The sequence below is a fragment of the Paroedura picta genome, chromosome 1, assembly GCF_049243985.1.
Source record: "Paroedura picta isolate Pp20150507F chromosome 1, Ppicta_v3.0, whole genome shotgun sequence".
Lineage (NCBI taxonomy): Eukaryota > Metazoa > Chordata > Lepidosauria > Squamata > Gekkonidae > Paroedura > Paroedura picta.
In genome coordinates, this window is record NC_135369.1 from 160,441,661 (window position 1) to 160,461,467 (window position 19,807).

The window sequence follows — 19,807 nt, forward strand, 5'->3', positions numbered from 1 at the left end:
TGGGGGCTCATAATGGCTGCACGTAGCTTCCACTGCTTTCCTGTTCCTTTAGTGGAGGGGGCAGCTGTGTTTACACAATGAGTGAATGTGCAGAACAGCCTTCTCCATGAGCATTGCGTGTGCACTGATGCACAAATGGTCCAGATCGCTGTTCTTCCGCTCTCAGAAGCTACAATTACACATGTAGTGTATTTAGGTGGCTTTTAGGTTATCTTTGTGGGGTCATATCCTACCTTATCAACAGGGCCTGCTCTGACTCTTCCTGATTTTCACTGAAGTGTAGTAGCATGGTGTACGTATGCATCCTAAACTGCTGCGTCTTGTTTTTAGCCTTCGTGCTTGACTGGTCAAAGCTGAGCATTGGAGTGACTTAGAAACCTGCCAAAGATCAGCTTGCCTGTTGCTTTGAAAGTATTCAAGACTCATTGTGTTGGTAAAGGAAATTGCCTCATTCTCTTAGAGCAAAGGACATTCCTTGAAAGAAGAATGGCACAGGAACTTGATTGCAATCCAGGGACTCTGCTCTCACAGCGGAGGGGCTAGAAGCAAGTATTTATTTTTAAAAGTGGCATTGCAGGATAGAAGGGAATTTAGTGGTTGCAAAACTAGGAGTGGGTCGCGTGAAACATGAAGTTTGTAATAAACTTAAAGTGGAAAGCACAATGCTTTCTGTTACTACTGATAAGTTCTTTAAAATTCTGCTTGTAAGTCTTGCCTGAGTTTCTGAAAAGAGATTTGCAGTTGCTAAGGTATGGATGGATTCCTAGAGAATTATCCTGCATTTGTTTGTTTTTCATACTCGTTTTGTAGGTTTATACTGGCAAGCTTTTGATTGGCACCAAGTTCTTCTTCAGGTAGGAATAAGAAAAGAGAAACTGCGGTTGGGTGGGCAAGGCCAGTTCTACCGTAATTGTAATGAGTAGTTTTTGAGAGGAGAGAGAAGACTTGGCAGTGTAGATTGAAGCAAGGGAAGCTGAATCTGAAGTCTGCCTTGGAGATGGTGTTGCAGCATTGTAGTAGTAAAGAAAATGGAATATGGGCACACACAGAAACACATACAGGGAAAACAGAGTCCCTGCCACTTGAAAGAGGTAAAGCAGAATACAGGTTTATCCACGCAGGTAGTTTCATTTCTTATTTAGTCATCATTTAGAATTGACCCTGAAATTTAAATTGAAAAGTGGTATGGAAGAAACTGAGAGTGACAGTGAGAGGTAAAAAAAATTTCTCAACGTTATTTTCAAACTTCAGCAATCCAGGGCTGCTTCAGGGGTGTATTTGTGCCCTTCAAAGCATCTCCCTTCTCCCTCACCAGCTCCTACCATTGACAGGTGGCCCCACTTCAAAGTTCACTCTAGCAGTGCGTGACCCATTGAAGGCCTGTGTGCTCTAGTACACTCAGAACTATACACAGAAAGCCACGTCAGCGACTCTTCCAAAGTAAGCTTAAGTAAAATGTTATCCTTGTTTCAGAGAAGGCCATGACCTCAATTCTAGTTTTAATCAACCTTACCCCAATTAGATTTGGCTCTAGAGTAGACTTTCTCAACTTTTTTCATCATCAAGAAACATTCTTCAGGCTTTGAGAAACCCCTAAACTGGCACAATCATGCAGAGTATGGCTGGGAGGCACAGCTGTGTACATGCTCACCTGCGGCCCCTCCTCTTCTCACCCCCTCCAGGCCCACCCAATAAGGGTTTAACACATTTAAAAAAAATTAGCTTGCACCTATTCAGGAAACCCTTCCAGGGTTGTCAAGAAACCCCAGGGTTTTGCAGAACCCTGGTTGAGAAAGCCTGTTCTAGAGACATGGGGAAACTTTCTTACTGGTTCTCGAGCCAAGGGCCAAATGAACAACGTGGGTTGGAGGCTGGAAAAAGATTCCGAGCTGCTTATAGAAGTAGAAAAGGACAAGCATCGCAGGAAACCTGAACTTCTGCTAGTCAATCAAGCCCTCAATCACATATAATTGTGTATGGATTAATGATAACATTCTTGTATTACAAAACAGAGTGAAAACCACCTCAAAGTGATGACATATGTGATGACACCTTATAAAATGTTTAATGTCAACGTATGGTAATGTGATCACTTTCGCCTTTGATCACTTTCACAGACAGTTTTATTTCTCCCATGTTTGTGTGAACAACAACTGAATTTCAAGGGGATTGATTAGCTGTTTTGGCAAAGAATTATCATTGGTTGTATTTGGATGTGTGACACAGTTTACTAATGTAACAGAATTAATTTTTGCTATATATTCCCACGGTCATGTAAGGAGTTCTTAGTCTGAGGAAGGGTGCTTGCACTCGAAAGCTCACGCCCTGAATAAATCTTTGTTGGTCTTAAAGGTGCTACTGGACTCTGATTCTATTGTGCTACTTCAGACCAACACGGCTACTCATTTGAATCTGTTGTTGGGATAGGAAGAGAAGGCAATTGTAAGCCACTTTGAGATTCTTTCAGGCAGTGAAAAGCAGGGTATTCAAACTAAATCTTCTTCTAGGACTGGGCTTTTGAATCCCAGTAAGTATTTTGGCTTATGCTCTGAGGTTATTCAGAAGGCCAGTACTGTGTGCAGTAGCATTCTCTATAAGCTCCCACCCTTCAGAAGAGGGGAAACCAGTTCTGACCGCTTCCCCCAATGTAAAGCATCCCTGCTCACATACCTACGAAAACTGATAAGGCTCCGTTCTCATGTAATCTAAATAAGCACAAGACCAGACCTCCTAGAGCAGGGGTAGTCAACCTGTGGTCCTCCAGATGTTCATGCTCTACAATTCCCATGAGCCCCTGCCAGTGTTTGCTGGCAGGGACTCATGGGAATCGTAGTCCATGCACATCTGGAGGACCACAGGTTGACTACCCCTGTCCTAGAGTACCTTCCCAGATTCAGGGATCTTGACCCCAGTTCAAAAAAATGCTGGTGTGAGAAGCTGCTTGAAACTATTGGGATCTCTTTATAGGTTTGTAAGAAAAATTAGTAAAATGTGATTATACAAAAATGGGAAGGTAGAGATCACCAGCAAGTGTAAATTAATTCTATGTGGGTGTGTTACCAGCATAACTTTTCCAAAATAGCTCTCAGAATATGTTTTTTTCATTTACATTTTTATGTAAGCCGCTGTCAATAGAAGGGCCCATGTAGTTAAAATTACTGTAAGAAAATGCACCATTGCTGTCTGTCTGAAATTGGGAACAATACTTGTAAGGGCATCTTACAACGGACTATGGGAAAATCGGGAGGAGGGGGGGAAGATTCTTTAGGTACTTGGGAATGAAGCTACTTCAGTGATTCTTTTTTGGCTTTTACTGTTAACTTTTTACAAGCCTTGTAAGTGCTCTCCGATCAGAGGCCAGGGCTAAAAGTATGGCATAAATTGTTTTATCTATTTTTATTTATTTATGTGATTTATATCCTGCGTCTCCTATACAATGGCTTGTGGCGGGTCACAAAGTCCTCATTAAAAAAAAACTCATTAAAATTCCCATTAAAAAGGACATACCAATATAATACAGAAAAGCCACAGCAAACAAGGCGATAAATAACTCTATCCCCACGCTCAGAAGACTATCGGGGAGGGAGGGGTTGTTGCCTCACTGGCAACAACCCAGGGGCCAACACCAGCCCTGGGAGTGTTCTGGTTTTGTGATCAAGAGTGTGTTTCTTGAACAGGAATTCCTTTTCTGTTCACCCCCCCCCTTTTTTTTTTAAACTGAGCTGACTCTTTAATCTGGATGCTGTGCTGTAGAAAGTCCTGTTGGGCACATTTGAGCCTGAAGTGGCTGGGATTCCTAACTATCCTTGGCATTATCACCATCCCATTGTCAGAACTTGACTAAGAAGTGCAAGTGTCATGCAAGGGGCCTCCTAATAAAGAGAGCCCTCCTTGCAGAAGGCCTCCACAGACTCTTCCATGAAAAGGGTTTGAAAGGAGGCAGAAATACAAGGCTGGTAGGTCCTTGACATCCTTGGCAGCTTATCTGAGAAATCTAAGAGCACTCTCAGATCATACAATTTACTGGGTTATTTACAATACTTGTGTTTGGCTTTTCTTTTTTACAGTGCCTGAAGCAGTACGTAGAGCTCTTGATCAAGGAAGGTCTAGAAACTGCAATTAGCTGTCCGGATGCGGCCTGTCCGAAGCGAGGACACCTACAAGAAAATGAAGTAGGTTCCCTAGTACAAACAACTTCTTCCCCAGAAGCCCCGTAACGCTACATCACAGGGGGCAGGGGTAGGGAGAGAAGGCCGCTGTGTCATTCTTGCACCAAACTCATTGTCTCCCTTCGTGTAGCAGGACTTTGGTTATGGCCGTCGTTAATCTGTTCCTTCTTTATCTCTCCCCTTACAACAGATTGAGTGTATGGTCGCATCAGAAATCATGCAGAAGTATAAGAAGTTACAGTTTGAAAGAGGTACAGTATTCAGGAGCAGACTTTATAACAGAATCTTCTTTGGGCCCTAAGCAAGGGACCCCTTCATTTCTTTGGGGAGGCCTTTCCACAGACCTGGAGCAAGCAACAATGGGAAAGGGCCAGGCTCTGGCCAATGCGGATAGACCATCATAAGTGGTTGGATAACCGGCAGATGGCTTCCTGACCACCGTAGCCAGTGCCCAGGGACATACCACTGAGCGGAGGGCAGGGAGGTTAAGTTGGAGGAGAAGTTACTGAGGAGGGCAGGGGTTGAGGGAAGAAGCTGAATGAAAAGTGAAAAAGAAACGAGCGAAAAGTCAGTTCCTTGTGGGGGAGGGAGTCATGTGAGCTATGAGGCATTTCATTTCTTATTTCATTTCTCTGTGTGTTTGAAAAGGCCCTGCTTCAGAAGGAGCCTAACTGTGTTCAGATACAAGATTCTTCATTTAGATTCAAGTATAGTGGTTAATGCTTCCTGTATGCCATGATGGTCTGGATCTCCTTCAGGTGCACAATTGGACTTTTGATCTAAATATTCTTGTTGGCTGCTTTTTATTCAGAATGTTGCTTTTGGTCTTCTGTGACAAACTTAACGTCACTTGTGAAAATTCCCCAAAGACATCTCAGGCCATCCATCAAACTGACATCCATATTGAGCGTGCTGTTACGAAGGCTGTGGGGGAGGATGGGAAGAAACCTGCCCGGAAACCCAGAAATGATCCATGTTTCCTGCTCCTTTTCTTTTCCATATATAACCAGCTAGAATTTTTCACATCTTTCCTTCCAAGAGGTGCATTTGCACTTCTGCACACATTCCATAATGTCCAGAGCTGCTCAGAGCTTGCCTGGGTTGAGGTATCTAGTGAGTCATCAAGCCATCCCGTACGCACGTTGTGATTCAGAAGCAAGGCTGCGTCTTCACTTTTGCCCTTCATTTGTTTTCCATACAGAGGTGCTGCTGGACCCCTGCCGGACATGGTGCCCGTCTTCATCCTGTCAAGCAGTCTGCCAACTTCAGGAATCAGGACCTCAGAATCCCCAGCTGGTACAATGCCAGTCGTGCGACATAGAATTCTGTTCAGCATGCAAATCCAATTGGCATCCAGGGCAAGGCTGTCAAGAGAATATGCCAATCAGCTTCCTTCCAGGGGAGACAAGGTACAGGAATTACTATGTAGGCATAGCTCCTCGAGTGTTGAGTCTCCCCCTCCCCAATCACTTGCAACTAAAAAGTGACATCAGGAGGACCCCAGACCCGTCTGTACCACAGACCTGTATTTCACCCTGTATGTTCCTGATCCTCTGCACAAGGAGACAGTGGTATAGTCCAGGGGTAGTCAAACCTGTGGTCCTCCAGATGTTCATGGGCTACAATTCCCATGAGCATTTGCTGGCAGGGGCTTATGGGAATTGTAGTCCATGAATATCTGGAGGACCACAGGTTGACTACCCCTGGTGTGGTCTGCATGGGGCTTTTTACCCACTGCCAGCTCGAATAAATCCCTGCCGTCTACATGGAATTTGATTTCCACGTTGGTTTGTGGTGCTTTAAATTTTCCTTCTGTAACATGCATGATTGATCAGGAGTGACCCTACCTTTCCCCAGCAATACCCAGAAGTGGATATTTCAAAAATAGGCATCAGTAAATGTGCAGCTCTCTGCTTTTTGCGAATTAACTTACTTCCTTGTGCTTCCAATGCTGTAGCAAAGCAGTCTTCCCTGATTGGCCAGGACGTCAGTTCAAAGACTTCCTGGTTCCCAGTTGCAAGGCTTGTCTTAAAGAAGAAAAGAAGAAGAGTTGGTTCTTATATGCCACTTTTCTCTACCCGAAGGAGGCTCAAAGTGGCTTACAGTCACCTTCCCTTTCCTCTCCCCACAACAGACACCCTGTGGTGAGGCTGAGAGAGCCCTGATATCACTGCTCAGTCAGAAGAGCTTTATCAGCTTTGTGGCGAGCCCAACATCACCCAGCTGGCTGCATGCGGGGGAGTACAGATTCAACCTGGCATTAGAAACTGGCTCTCTTAAAGCAGTGGTTCTCAACCTTCCTAATGCTGCAACCCTTTTATACACTTCCTCATGTTGTAGTGACCCCCCAACCATAAAATTATGCAAGTGTTCTTTCACAGAAATTAAACGGAAACTGATCAGTGGTGTGGAGATCCTTTATTCATGATTGTATATAAATTGTTTTTTTTTCATGGGGTTTCTCAGTTCAGTTCTGCCTCTTGTCTCACCATGCCAATTTCGCTCTTTTCCGCTGCTCCAGACAGACGAACGCTCTTATCTCGATCTACCCCACAAGGCTGTTGTGTGGATGCCCCCCCCCCCAAGCTGCTTGCTCTGCCGCAACCCCAGTGAAAGCGTCATTCGACCCCCAGGTTGAGAACCACTATCTTAAAGCGACTGCGCTCCAGAAGCCCTGACTTCTCTCAGCAGAGATTTGCCTCTTAGATTTATCCCCCCCACCGGCTGTCTCCAATTCTCTTCCACCACCACCCAATTCTCCAATTCTCTTCCACCACTTTCTGTTTCAATTAGGGGGGGGGGGATAGAGGAAGGTCTGAGTTCAATCGATCTGAATTCAGCAGGATCCACAATGGAAAAAAGTGCAGAATTAGCCAGTCACAGTGCTGGAGCTAAGTTAGATGCTACTTAAAAAAAAAAAAAAGAGTCAGCTCAGTCTGTCTCCAGCCACACAGCTTCAGGCTTAACTACAGCAAACTGTTCCTCATAGTGCTTCCCGTGAAGACAATTATGGTACTCCACCTAGTTCAAATCATGCATACAGTACCTGGGTTTTGTTCATGGGAAGCACTACAAAGGGCACTTTGTTGTAGTCAAGTCACTTGTGTGACTTGCATGGAGAGTAGAAAGGTAGAAGGCAACATGGCTTTGGATGAGGATTTTAGAAGGCTGGCTAGAACATGACGGGGGGGGGGGGAGCAGACCTTTAAATATCCTGGTCCCAAGCCATTGAGATCAATATTTTGGACCCTATCAATAGTCTTACAGCACCGTTCTACACAAACCAGTTGATGAGCTGCTTACAAAATCCGTTGTAATAATCTAGCCTGAATTTGATCGTGGCAAAATCCCAGCTTTCCAAGAAGGATTGTAGTTGGTGGACAAACGAAAGCTCGTTAAAGACACCTCGTACAATAGAGGAGATCTTAATCTCCCACAGTAAATCCAGCAGCTCCTTGAAACTGAATCTGCCCCATTCAGGGTGAAATGTGGACCTGCTTGGAACAGAGCAATGTCTCAGTCTTGGGTGGGCACTGTTATTGCCCAACATGATCTCTGTTTTACTTGGACTGAACTTCATCCAGCCATCTGTGGCCTCCAGGGCATCCAAGGCCTCACTGCATCCCAATGGAGCCCATAGTAGAGCCGGGTGACATCAGCATAGTGATGATGCTTTTCTCCAGGTGGCCCCTCTGGTTTAATATCAGCGTCAAATGCTATCGGGGCAAGACAGATCCCTACCGTTCAAACACCATGGGGTCAGAAAACAGAATCCCCTCTTTGGCAGTCAGTTTGAGCCAGCATGGTATAGTAGTGAAGAGCAGTGGCCTCTAATCTGGAGAACTGGATTCGATTCCCCACTTCTTCACATGTAGCCAGATGGGTAGCCTTGGGCCACTCACGGTTCTCTCAGAGCTCTCTTAACCTCACAGGGTGTATGTTGTGGGGAGAGGAACAGTAGGTGATCATAAGCCATTTCAGGTAGCAAAAAGTGGGGTGCCACTCCATTTCTTCTTCTGGGACCTGTTGGCCAACTACGATTGAACTCACCAAAGTGTGATACCCCCCCCCCCCCAAAAAAAAAGTTCACATCTTGGCTTCTGAGGCCCAAAAAACACCACGGTCAGTGCCTTTGAAATCAGCCAAAAGATCCAGAAGAATAAGCAGGGTAGTATTTCTTCCGTGTCCCTCCCAATACATCTGTTTTTATTTGTTTGGAAAATGTGTATCTGTCTGTCTGTCCTGGTCTACTACAATTAAGCAAAGCCAGTCGGACAATAAAAACACCAGTAAGCTGGTAGTGGTCAGCTCCTCAGGATGGCAAGCCAGGGTCCGTGCCAATACCCAAGACCGCCGTCGACACAGTATTTGTTTCTGATCCCGTTTTGTGCATTTTGATAAAAATACTTTACATAACCTCTGGGAACACCGGGAAAGCAACGGCTCCATAAACCGAGCATTCCCCAAATGTCTCTTCCAGCTCCGTTTTTAAAGTGGAAGAAGACGACGCTCCAATCAAACGCTGCCCCAAATGCAAGGTTTATATCGAACGGGATGAAGGCTGTGCTCAGATGATGTGTAAAAACTGCAAACACGCCTTTTGCTGGTACTGTTTGGAATCGCTTGACGTGAGTATATTCGGCACAGCTGAGTTTGAGGCAAAGAGATTATTGCCCGCTATCCCCGTAATGGATAGTAAATGCCCTTGCCACTTGAACGGATTCCGAATTGCACGCTGAGGGAATGGTTAAAAATGATAAAAGAACCCATTGAATGCCCCAACATTAACAAATTCTAGATAGCAGATTGCCTTGGCAGACGTGAGCGATCACACACACAAGCTGCTCATCACAGGAACATCACATGCTCGTCAGAGGATGGAAGCATTACCACCACAACAACAACAACAAAACCCAAACTGTTAAAAGATTTCATAGATTATTCCCAAGATGATGGTGTAGTTTAGGGGTCACATTGGGACGGAATGCCTCTCATCTTAGTTTTGGCTAAATTGCTCTTCCCAGCAAAGGCCATAGTGCAGCCTTTCTCAACTTTTTCCCCATTGAGAAAGCCCTGAAAGGTTCTTGAGGCTTTGAGACACCCCAGAAGGGTGTGTGATTGTGCAGAATATAGTTGGGAAGCAGAACTGTGTACATGCCCACCGGGGTCCCCTTCACAGCCCCTTCAGGCCCTGCATTAGCCTTTTTTTTTGTGGGGGGGTAGGGGGTTAGGTTAACATGACCATATATGGTCATATCACCTGATAAACTTTTAACAATTTTTTATATATATCTATATCTATCTATCTCTATCTATCTTATCTCTCTATATATCTCTATATATCTCTATCTATCTATCTATCTATATATCTATATCTATCTATATATCTACATCTATATCTATCTATATATATCTATATCTATATATATCAATATATCTATATATCTATCTATCTCTATATCTATATCTCTATATCTACATCTCTCTCTCTCTCTCTCTCTCTCTCTCTCTCTCTCTCTCACTCTCTCTCTCTCTCTATATACATACATACATACATACATACATACATACATACATACATACATACATACATACATACATACATACATACATACATACATACATACATATATATATAAATTAATTAACTTCCACTCATTCGGGAAATCCTTCCAGGGCCTTCAAGAATCCTCAGGGTTTCACGAAACCCTGGTTGAGAAAGCCTGGCTTAATATGTCATTACAAAGTATATGTATGTACTGTATAAAGCAGTCTCCCATATGGACCCCCCCTACCTGTTCCTCTTGGGAGGCCCTCTTGGGAGGCCCATCTGAGGCTGGACCCTGAAAAAGGGAATTCTTGATCATGGCCTCAGAACTCTGAAACTCCCTCCCCAAGGCCCCTGCACCCTTGCCTTCTGCCAGTGAGTGAAGACCTTTTTTTTTTGTTCAGGTTGGCATTCCTCTGCTAACTGTTATTGGCCTTCCTCCCTGGCTTTGTGCTATTCATGTTTATTATGCTGACATAGAATTGTTCAAATCTTGTACATATATTTGGACATGAAGAGCTGTTAATGTCTTTTAAGTGTTTTAATGTTGAAACTTGCCACCTTGGGTAACTTTATGTGGGTGGGAATAAGGCACGGAAATGTTGTAAATAAGCAATACACCCACGCGGCTTGCCCATTCTGGCCCGAAGAAGTGCCGGGAACCAGTTACCCCTCCCCGCTTCCAGTTTGTACGGAGACCAAGCAGGAATGCTTAGGTTCATTCTCATGGGTTTTTCAGTGCAAGTGACCGACTGATGTCCTAGCCAGTCTTTTGACAAAGAGGAGTATTTATATAATACTGAATCCAGGCTCAGTGGCCAAAGCATGTGTTTCTGTGAGCCGCATCCCTGACGCTGCAGCCCGTCTCCTTGTGAATCAGCAGCCAACTCTGAGTGACGTCATTTCACCTTGCAAAGCCACCAAAGCCGTGCCAAGCCCTGTCCCTCCAGCGTGGGAGGAGGATGCATCATAGTGCCGAAAGCAGTTTCTCTTTACTTGGGGCATTGAGCAGCATCCACCTCCTTCAAGGACAGTCACCCTTTCCTAGTAGCCTCTTATCTGCTTTTAGTATTCTGCCCAAAAGCCAAAGGGAAAGCCCGTGGAAGTCTTTGGTTGCAGCTTTAGCTGGCAGGTTGCAGTCCTAACAGTACAACCCTAAGCACGAGTGCCCCCTTAGCCCACAGCCCTCCGTGCTGTCAGCATCTGTCACCTGACATTGGGGGGGGGGGCATTGCTTTGAAAAGGATTCCTTCCCAGTCACCGGTTTCACCAAACAGATTTTTTGTCTTCTCTGCTGGCTTACAGGATGATTTTCTCCTTATCCACTATGACAAAGGCCCCTGCCGAAATAAGCTGGGTCATTCCAGGGCATCAGTGATTTGGCATAGAACACAGGTGGGTGCCAGGTACCTTTGGCGTATTTCATGCTTCGCACGGAACTGAAGCGAATTAAGATAATCATGGGCTCACTTGTCAGGGAGCAAGGGAATATTGGATTATGATTCATGATGAAATGCAAAAGGCACTGAAAACCGCATTAGCAATGGATCCAAGATGACATTATTAAATATAGTACTAAACGGTACGAGAGTCAGCTTGGTTAAGAATGGTGAGCGGCCTCTAAGCTGAAAAACCAGGTTTGATTCCCCACTCCTCCACATGCAGCCAGCTGGGTGACCTTGGAGCAGTTACAGTTCTCTCAGAGCTCCCTGCCTCATCTACTTCACCGGGTGTCTGTTGTGGGGAGAGGAAGGGTGGGTGATTGTAAGCGTCTTTGAGATTCCTTCAGGTAGGAAAAAGTGGGGGACAAAAAGCCAGCTCTTCTTCTTAAAATGTTAGTAAGCTTGTCAAATATATGGTTAAATAACAGCTGTCAGGATCCTACATGCATCGAGGTGGAAAAAAAGAATCCTTACCAGGTCTTTCAGATTGGTTAAATACATTGACAGAATATGAGTCAGTGGCCAAACTTGTATATTTGATACGCAACAGCTCAATAACAGATTTTAATTGAAAATGGAATCCAATATTTGCTGGCAGGGGCTCATGGGAATTGTAGTCTATGAACATCTGGAGGACCACAGGTTGACTACCCCTGCTCTTGGGGATTCATGAAAAACAGAGGTCTCGGACACAGCAACCTCCTGTAGCTATGCCAGCGTGCTGCTGGATCTTTGATGAGCACAAAAAAAGAGAGCAGTAACAGGATTTACGGAGTAATCCTAAAAGAACTTGGCTAGATTGAGGTGGCCCGCAAAGCAGATTGCTAGCCGTTGAAAGTTACTAGGCTTTCAGAGTTCTGTGTTCTGACACCGGAGAGTATTAAAGAAATTAAAGCTAAAGAGAAAATGTGCATCAATTCTATAAACAGTACGATGTTGCAGTGGAGTGGTTTGTGCCTAGGGCAAAAAAGAGGGTAGAGACAGGGGAGGAAGCAGCCGCATATTTTGCTGAACAAGTGGTGAAGTGCGCGTGAAATACTCACGTCTTTTTTGTTGTTGCTTCTGTACAATGATGAAATTAAGAAATTGTGGATTTAAAAAAACCCTACAATATTCAGTCCCCCATTATATAATTCAGCCATGTAGCCTTCAAAATTAATTTTGTTCAACAGCGCCACCTGCTGATTAGATATAATAAAGGAAAGATAATAAAATTCAAAGCAAAATGCCCAAAATGACCACCGTTCCTGCTGCAAAATTGCTCATGTCATAGAATTGATGGTGAAATAATGCACTCCTTTCCCATGACCTTTAAAAATTATTAAACGTATCTGGGCATGCCATACCAAAATATCAGAACAGCTTCTCAGAATACTATTTATACCTCTAGCTCGATCCCCGAGGGGTGAAATTCTGTGATTCCCATGCATATGACTCGATTACACTTCACAGTACCTTCCATATGAGTGGTTCTTGGCAATCTGTTAACTTTGAAGCCTTCGGTGCTCCATTAAGCTAATCAGCATTCATGTATAATAGTCCTTCCCGAAAACCTAGTTTGACTGGCTTGATCTTTGGTTCAGCCTCGCCTTCATCGCTTACTAAAATATGCACACCACTCCACTGGCTCAGCTGCCTTCCACTCCCAACACCTCTTCTGTCTTCTCTTCCTTTTGGTCTTTCCTGTCTCCCCCTTTGGTGACGTTTAGGTTGCAAATTTTTCCAGAGAAGGGATCTGTGCAATAGCCCTATCCTGACTTCTGGAGAGGAATAGATAGAGCATCCATTTTGAATGCAGTAGGTCCCAATGTCATGAGCCTCTTGTGGCGCAGAGTGGTAAGGCAGCGACATGCTACCTGAAGCTCTGCCCATGAGGCTGGGAGTTCAAATCCCAGCAGCCGGCTCAAGGTTGACTCAGCCTTCCATCCTTCCGAGGTCGGTAAAATGAGTACCCAGCTTGCTGGGGGGTAAACGGTAATGACTGGGGAAGGCACTGGCAAACCACCCCGTATTGAGTCTGCCATGAAAACGCTGGAGGGCGTCACCCCAAGGGTCAGACATGACTCCGTGCTTGCACAGGGGATACCTTTACCTTTTAGGCCCCAATGTCAGCCCTTGGCATCTATACTTGAAAAGAATCCTCTGCTTGCGAACCTATAGGATGGTCTGCAGCCAAAGTAGGCAAGAACGACCTTGGCCAGCCACTTCCTCTGAACTCCTGCAAGACAGCTCTATGTGTGTGTGTTATGTGCGGAAAAAGTTAACTCTTCTCCAGTCTCCCTTAAAGCAGTTTGAGGCCACTGGGGATCTCACATCCTTTTCTCTTGTTATTTGCCTTCCAGGTTGTGGGCATCTTCGCAGGGTTCGGCCTGTTGCTGTTAGTGGCTTCTCCTTTCCTTTTACTCGCTACGCCGTTCGTTCTCTGCTGCAAGTGCAAGTGTAATAAAGGAGACGACGACCCTCTGCCGACTTAGGTGGCGTGAAGACGGAGCTGGTTCCTTGCAGTATGTTTCCCGCCCTTCCTTGCACTTAATGTTGAGCTTAGCCTTACTCGACCCAATTCGGACTTGAAGCAGGACCTGCGGTGCCAGTGCCACAGCAGCCACGGAGCTGCTTATCTCCAGCACCAAGCGATTCCAGTGTGTGTTTAGGGGCTGGTATAAAACAAGCCAGACATCAGAGATGTACACTGAGCATTTCTGGTTGGCCCTGAGGCTCCTTTGGGAGACTTGGAACTGAGTTTGTATCTTATCATAAAACAATTTTTTTTTTCACATATCAGTTGCATCAAACTAAGGTGTCTTACTGCTAAACTTATGTGTTTTCAGTACCATTTGTCATTTGAAGATCTGTTGAATTTAGTATAAGCATCTCGCTCGCTCGCTCGCTCGTTTTTTTTTTTTTTTTTTACATTTAGGTCTCGGTTCTAATTAGAAAATATCCAAACCCACCGAACACCGTAATAGTGGCAGCCCAGTAAGGTACTTAAAGACCCTCAGTTGCCTGTGGTTTTTCAAAGACAAGTAATTGGATTGCTTCTGCTAATGTTCTGGAGAATCGTATGAGTTGTTTTGTGCAGACATACTTTAAAAAAAAAAAATTGCATAACGGGTCCCCCACCTCCCTAAAATCGAGTTATAACATAAGCTCTGTTGTCTAATCTAGGCTGTCGTTGTTTTTAATGGGGATTCATTGCTCTTTTTCTGTTTTCTTTTCCTGGATTATTTTTTTTCTTTGCTATTACTTTAGCCACCTTCTCTATCAGTAGGGCTGCCTAACTTCTGATCCAGGAATCTTTTTGTGTACATATAAGAGAGCATTCTATTGAAACTAGAAAAGATGTTCTCCTAAATATTGTGAAGATTCAAGGCATGACTTATCTGTCTTGATGACAGATGCTGATATTAGTACATTAAAGGCACGATCCTTCCCCATTCGGGCACAACTCTGTGCACAGGGAGGACCAGTCATAGGGCTCAGCTTCCTTCCTCTACCCAGCCAGCCTTTGGCCTGTGTGCACACACACAAACATAGATGAACACTAACCACTACACTGCAAGGGGACATCTCTCAGCTGTTTATGCTCTTTCCCAGGGTCCCAGCTCTCAAGTTACTTGAGCTCTCGGGCAGGGACTGTCATGACATCTTGACCTTGGAGGAGGAAGGGTTCAGTAATGGGCCTCCTTTTTATTTAATGTCTGGAACACACCAAATACCGTCTGGGAGGTGGGAAGAGAGATTTCTTGAACCCAGAAACACTTATCTACTTGGAGTGGGAAGGATCGTGTTTCAGAGTACTAAATTTGTTTATATGACTGTCAGCAACTGCATCCTCTTAAACTATGGAAACTTCTAAACTTTTCCCCTCGCTTCATCTAATAAAATGCCTGCAGTGATAACATGTGAAATCTGTTTAAACATTATAAATATTAAGTCCACTTTCAAACCAATTATATCTCCTGCTGTATGATAATGTAACAATTAAGATGTTTGGGGATTTTTTTTTTAAGAAAAAAAAAAGTAATATCCATTTCCTGTTTTAAATTTGGATTTTTTTGCTGCTTTGCCGTCCCATCTGTTACCTAATTTGAAGTGCTGCACTTCTCCAGAGGGAGTCAGATGTGGAAATCAACATCCTGTTGATTTAAAATCATCGCTCATGTCTATTGGGATCAGGCAACCGGCAGAAAGCATTGGAGGAAATAGAAAACCGGTAGGGAGTGTGTCCCTGCAGCGAACGAACAGTCACTTCAGGGTGAATGCGTGCAGATGTCTCAGTTGAACTGTGCCATGTTTCTGATGCACACATGACTCTTTATTTTCCCCTGAGACTGACTCCACTGGCTACCAGTTGCAGTTAGTTTAAAAACAACTAAAATACGCAACAGTTTCCTAAGCTGCCGATTATCTGGATGCACCAGCAAAAGAAAGCACAGAATTTCTGCTCACAGTAAAACAGGCCGCTGCATCTTAATGATACACACTGTGTCCCCTTCTCTGCAGTAGTGGCAGACTCTTTTTCAACAACTCCTCCTCCTTACCCTTTTAAACAAGAGGAAGTGAGTAGGCAGAGACCAGCCAGAGGCTGAGAGGCTGGGAATGTAGGCCTTCCTTTCCTTATTTCCGGCTGCCCCAAGTTTGTCCATTCTGATGTGCATGTATATAGGGCAATCTTCAAGGGCATTCTGTCACTGACAGCACCACATGTGCAACAAATATGTCTCCTACCCATAAGCAAGGGGCATTCGTGGAAGCTGCCTCTCTGGCCAGAATGCCGTTTTGGGTCCTTTATCTGGAAGATGAATTTGTGCCATGCCACAGAGAATTCCATCAGGATTTTGACGGGTGCTCTTTAATTAGAAGGATAAAGGGTTCAAGGTGCTGTACCCCATTTTTAAATCACTATTCTGTTCTACATATCAGGCGCAACTTGTGAGTTTTCAACCAGTAAATGGCCATTGGTTGGAAACCAATTTAACCACGGCGTGTTCTGAAAATGACCAGAAAATGGCCATTGGAACGAAAGGATCATGGCTATGATTTAATTCAGGGGTGGGCAAATTGTGGTCCTCCAGCTGTCCATGGACTACAATTCCCACGAGCCCCTGGGGCTCATGGGAATTGTAGTCCATGGACAACTGGAGGGCCACAATTTGCCCATCCCTGATTTAAACTTAGAATTCTGAAGCCCTGGAGAGCATGGCCTCCCTTATCAAGGTTCTGATTTGTTATCAGATCAAAACTGAACTTCTGCTCCCGATACCCTTTGTATTTCATTTCTCTGTTATTGCTTGCTTTGGTTACATGGCCTTAAATCCTCCTTCAGCGGAGGGTTATCTTATTTTTATATCTCCCACGACAGGCATCTAATTGTAAGCTGTGAGGTTTTCCAGCTGACCCCAGGCTAGTCATTTCTGCCCTTACTGAAATGGAAACTTTCAGCTTCTTTGAATGGCTGTCAAACTGAGCTCTGAGCACCAGATAATTTTATTGAACCTTAATTTGCCCACTTGTAAACAAAACGTTATGTTGCAGAGGTGTTTTTCTACTAATCATTCAGTCTTAGGGTAAACTTTCAGTGACTCTCAATTTAATTCATTGTCCCATGAAAAAAACTCATTGTTCAAAAGACAATTTCAGATCACCCTTTCAAATAACATCTATCTTAAGGAACAGTTTGGACCAGCTCTTTTTTTAAATATAATGAGTAGCCTGCGGTAGTTGGCAGAAATAGGTGTCTACATTAGAGCAGACCATCACAGATTTTGCATATGGACCTCAACATAATTGAAAAAGAAAACCCTAATTTTAAAAAGGGGGTTATAAGGATAGGTTGCTTTTAGGGAAGGCTATGAAATTCTCAGTATCTGAATTCCAGTCAAGAGTTAGAGGTTGTGACAAAGTCAGACACAGTACCATCAGTTTAATGGTCCACCATTGTTATGTGTTTTGATTTCCAGACTATTCAATTTACTGCACATGTGCAGCTCATTGCAATGTTCATTGCTCTCCTTTTTCCTCTCCTTACTGGATTCCAGGTGTGCATGGGCACTGATTCTGTTTTAATTTTAGTACTAAAAGGGATCTGGGCACTAAGCTGAGACCATATTGGGACCCTTTTTGCATAACCTTTTAGTTACTACACGGAAAGGAACTGTGCCTGGTAACCTGTATGAGAAAACAGTGAGATGTCTCCACGGCAAATCCCAGTGCAGCAATTCCAGAATGTTAGACATTTTAAAATCAATCAGGAGACATGTAGAATAGAGTGCAGTATAGAGTGCATTTCACACTATAACAACGGAATGACGGACATCTGTGCTGTATCAAAACATCCTTTAGACTTGCAAAGTTATCAACAGGGCGCCTTCTTGGTAATGAACCATGTATCGAACAAGAATTAAAAAGCACCCTACAAGCTAGTTTCACAAAGCCAGATTTGACGAGCTTCCCTTTAAAGAATATACTGAGAATGACAATTGGTGGTATTTGTTGTTGCTACTGATGGCATTAAAGATATCACGGGCCTCCTTCCCTGCTTACTCTCCAATGCTTTTCAACAAAGCAAAAGCCTACTGTTTCTTTTCAAAGACTAGAGGTGCTTCTTCCTTTGTTGTCTATGAATCTCTTTAACAGAGTTACAGGATCATTGGGTACAGGTTATCTGCTGTATAACTGAACCTTCCTTATTCATTTTACCATGGATATATTTTTAACCTTGTATAGAGCAGCATGGAGGAGTCATGCATATGTATAAACGATGTATTTGACTAGTGTACAAAAACAAAATTATGTTTCTGTATTTGAAATGTAACTACATTTTTGTGCCACTAACACTGTGATGTATAAAAGAGCTATTGAATGCCTTTGAATGTTGTTTTGTACTTTGAACCATATTGAAGAGTTTTATTTGTAATTTCAATAGATATTTTAAATGAATCTGTCTCCTGTGATCATTGTGTGGCTCCCCCCCTCCTCCCCATATTCTGGCCAACTAAATGGGATGTTCCTAAACTGTTGTTTTACACTATTTTCTGGCCCAGGAAGAAGCCTCACGGTGACTTACCTAGACAGTGTAAAGTGTGCTCCTGGCCATATTCTTCCTATCTTACCCTCCTACCTTTTCTAAGGCGGCTAACAACCAGTTCAGATAATGGCAGTATGATGAAAACAGTGTGCCCATTTTATTTAAAACAAAATAAGCACACCTCATTTTGTAGTCATGGCAGTGATGGCGGGAGTAAAGTGAATTTACTATAATACCTGGTGGAACGAGTTTCCGGAAGAGCTGCGGGCCCTGGGAGAGCTTCCGGTTTTCCGCAGGGCCTGCAAAATGGAGCTCTTCCAACAGGCTTATGGTTGAGGCCAGTGCCAGAGGAAGATCTGAAGGGCCCCCGTAGGAAGATACGATGCCATGCTGGCTCTATTGTCAGTGTGAACAATTATCATACTTGCTTCCCCGCCTGAGAGTCTCCCTGTGATAGGGAGGGCTTAGTTGTTTTACTGCCATCTCTATTGGATTGTTGACTCTTTTTAAGGATATGGATTTTAAATGGGATTTTAATTGGGGATTTTATTGTATTGAACTGTTATGTAACCTGCCACGAGTGGTGGGTAATAAATAATAAAAATAATCATAGGTAAAGGTAAAGGTATCCCCTGTGCAAGCACCGAGTCATGTCTGACCCTTGGGGTGACGCCCTCCAGCGTTTTCATGGCAGACTCAATACGGGGTGGTTTGCCAGTGCCTTCCCCAGTCATGACCGTTTACCCCCCAGCAAGCTGGGTACTCATTTTACCGACCTCGGAAGGATGGAAGGCTGAGTCAACCTTGAGCCGGCTGCTGGGATTGAACTCCCAGCCTTATGGGCAAAGCTTTCAGACAGCTGCCTTACCACTCTGCACCACCAGAGGCTCTTAAAATAATCATAGCCATTGTTATTAGTTAACACTTAAGGTCAACATGCGCCTTGAAAACTCCCAATGCTAGGTAGCTCTCAATCTCTCTGAGGCTGTCCTTGCTTTCCAGTAAGTGTAATGAGGTCAAGATGTAGTAGAGATTGAATGTATAATTTCTCTGCAAGCTTTTCAGTCTGTTTTCTGAATGCCATCTAGCTGGCGGAGAAGCTGGTCTCAAAGCTGGTGGAAAGACCAAGGTGGTGGTTGTTATCCCACATTTCTGCCCTCACAAAGACCACCGATGAAGCTTAGGATTTAAAACATGATAAAATCACATTTTAAAACCATTAAAACCAACTCCCCTCTCATTACATATGGAAACAAAAACAGTCAAAATATGTGAGGAGACATAAAAACTGCTATTTCAAACATTGGTCAGACAGAGGATCACTGAGGGAATGTCAAATGAAACAAAATCAGCTGGTGGAAGACAGAAACAGAAGGGGACAGACTAATCTCCCTGGGGAGAAAGATCCAGAGTTTTGATGCCCCTTTAGAGGCTTGGTAGCAAGAAAAAAAGGCCAAGCTGAGAAATCCCCTTGCTCTCTTTGTCTGTCACCTTTTTCACAGTGAACAGCAAGTTCCTTTTCATTGGAACTTTTGTATCCAGTAAAATTAATGCTTTTTTCAATCATTTCAGCTGCTCAGGCCTTTGTGTTTTTCTTTCAAGGTTTCCTAATATATTCCTC

At 43.9% G+C, this 19,807-nt stretch overlaps 1 protein-coding gene across 3 annotated transcripts in view; it reads left to right on the forward strand.

Moving 5' to 3' along the window:
* RNF144A (ring finger protein 144A) overlaps positions 1–18,098 on the forward strand; it is a 91,269-nt gene extending 73,171 nt beyond the window's left edge. For all 3 annotated transcript variants that reach the window (XM_077310281.1, XM_077310289.1, XM_077310272.1), the window contains 6 exons: positions 4,068–4,172; positions 4,360–4,420; positions 5,371–5,578; positions 8,650–8,797; positions 11,023–11,112; positions 13,502–18,098. In XM_077310281.1, the coding sequence (XP_077166396.1) occupies positions 4,068–4,172; positions 4,360–4,420; positions 5,371–5,578; positions 8,650–8,797; positions 11,023–11,112; positions 13,502–13,633 (744 nt within the window). In that variant the 3' untranslated portion in view covers positions 13,634–18,098. The remainder of the gene's footprint in view (positions 1–4,067; positions 4,173–4,359; positions 4,421–5,370; positions 5,579–8,649; positions 8,798–11,022; positions 11,113–13,501) is intronic.
* Positions 18,099–19,807: the final 1,709 nt, after the last annotated feature.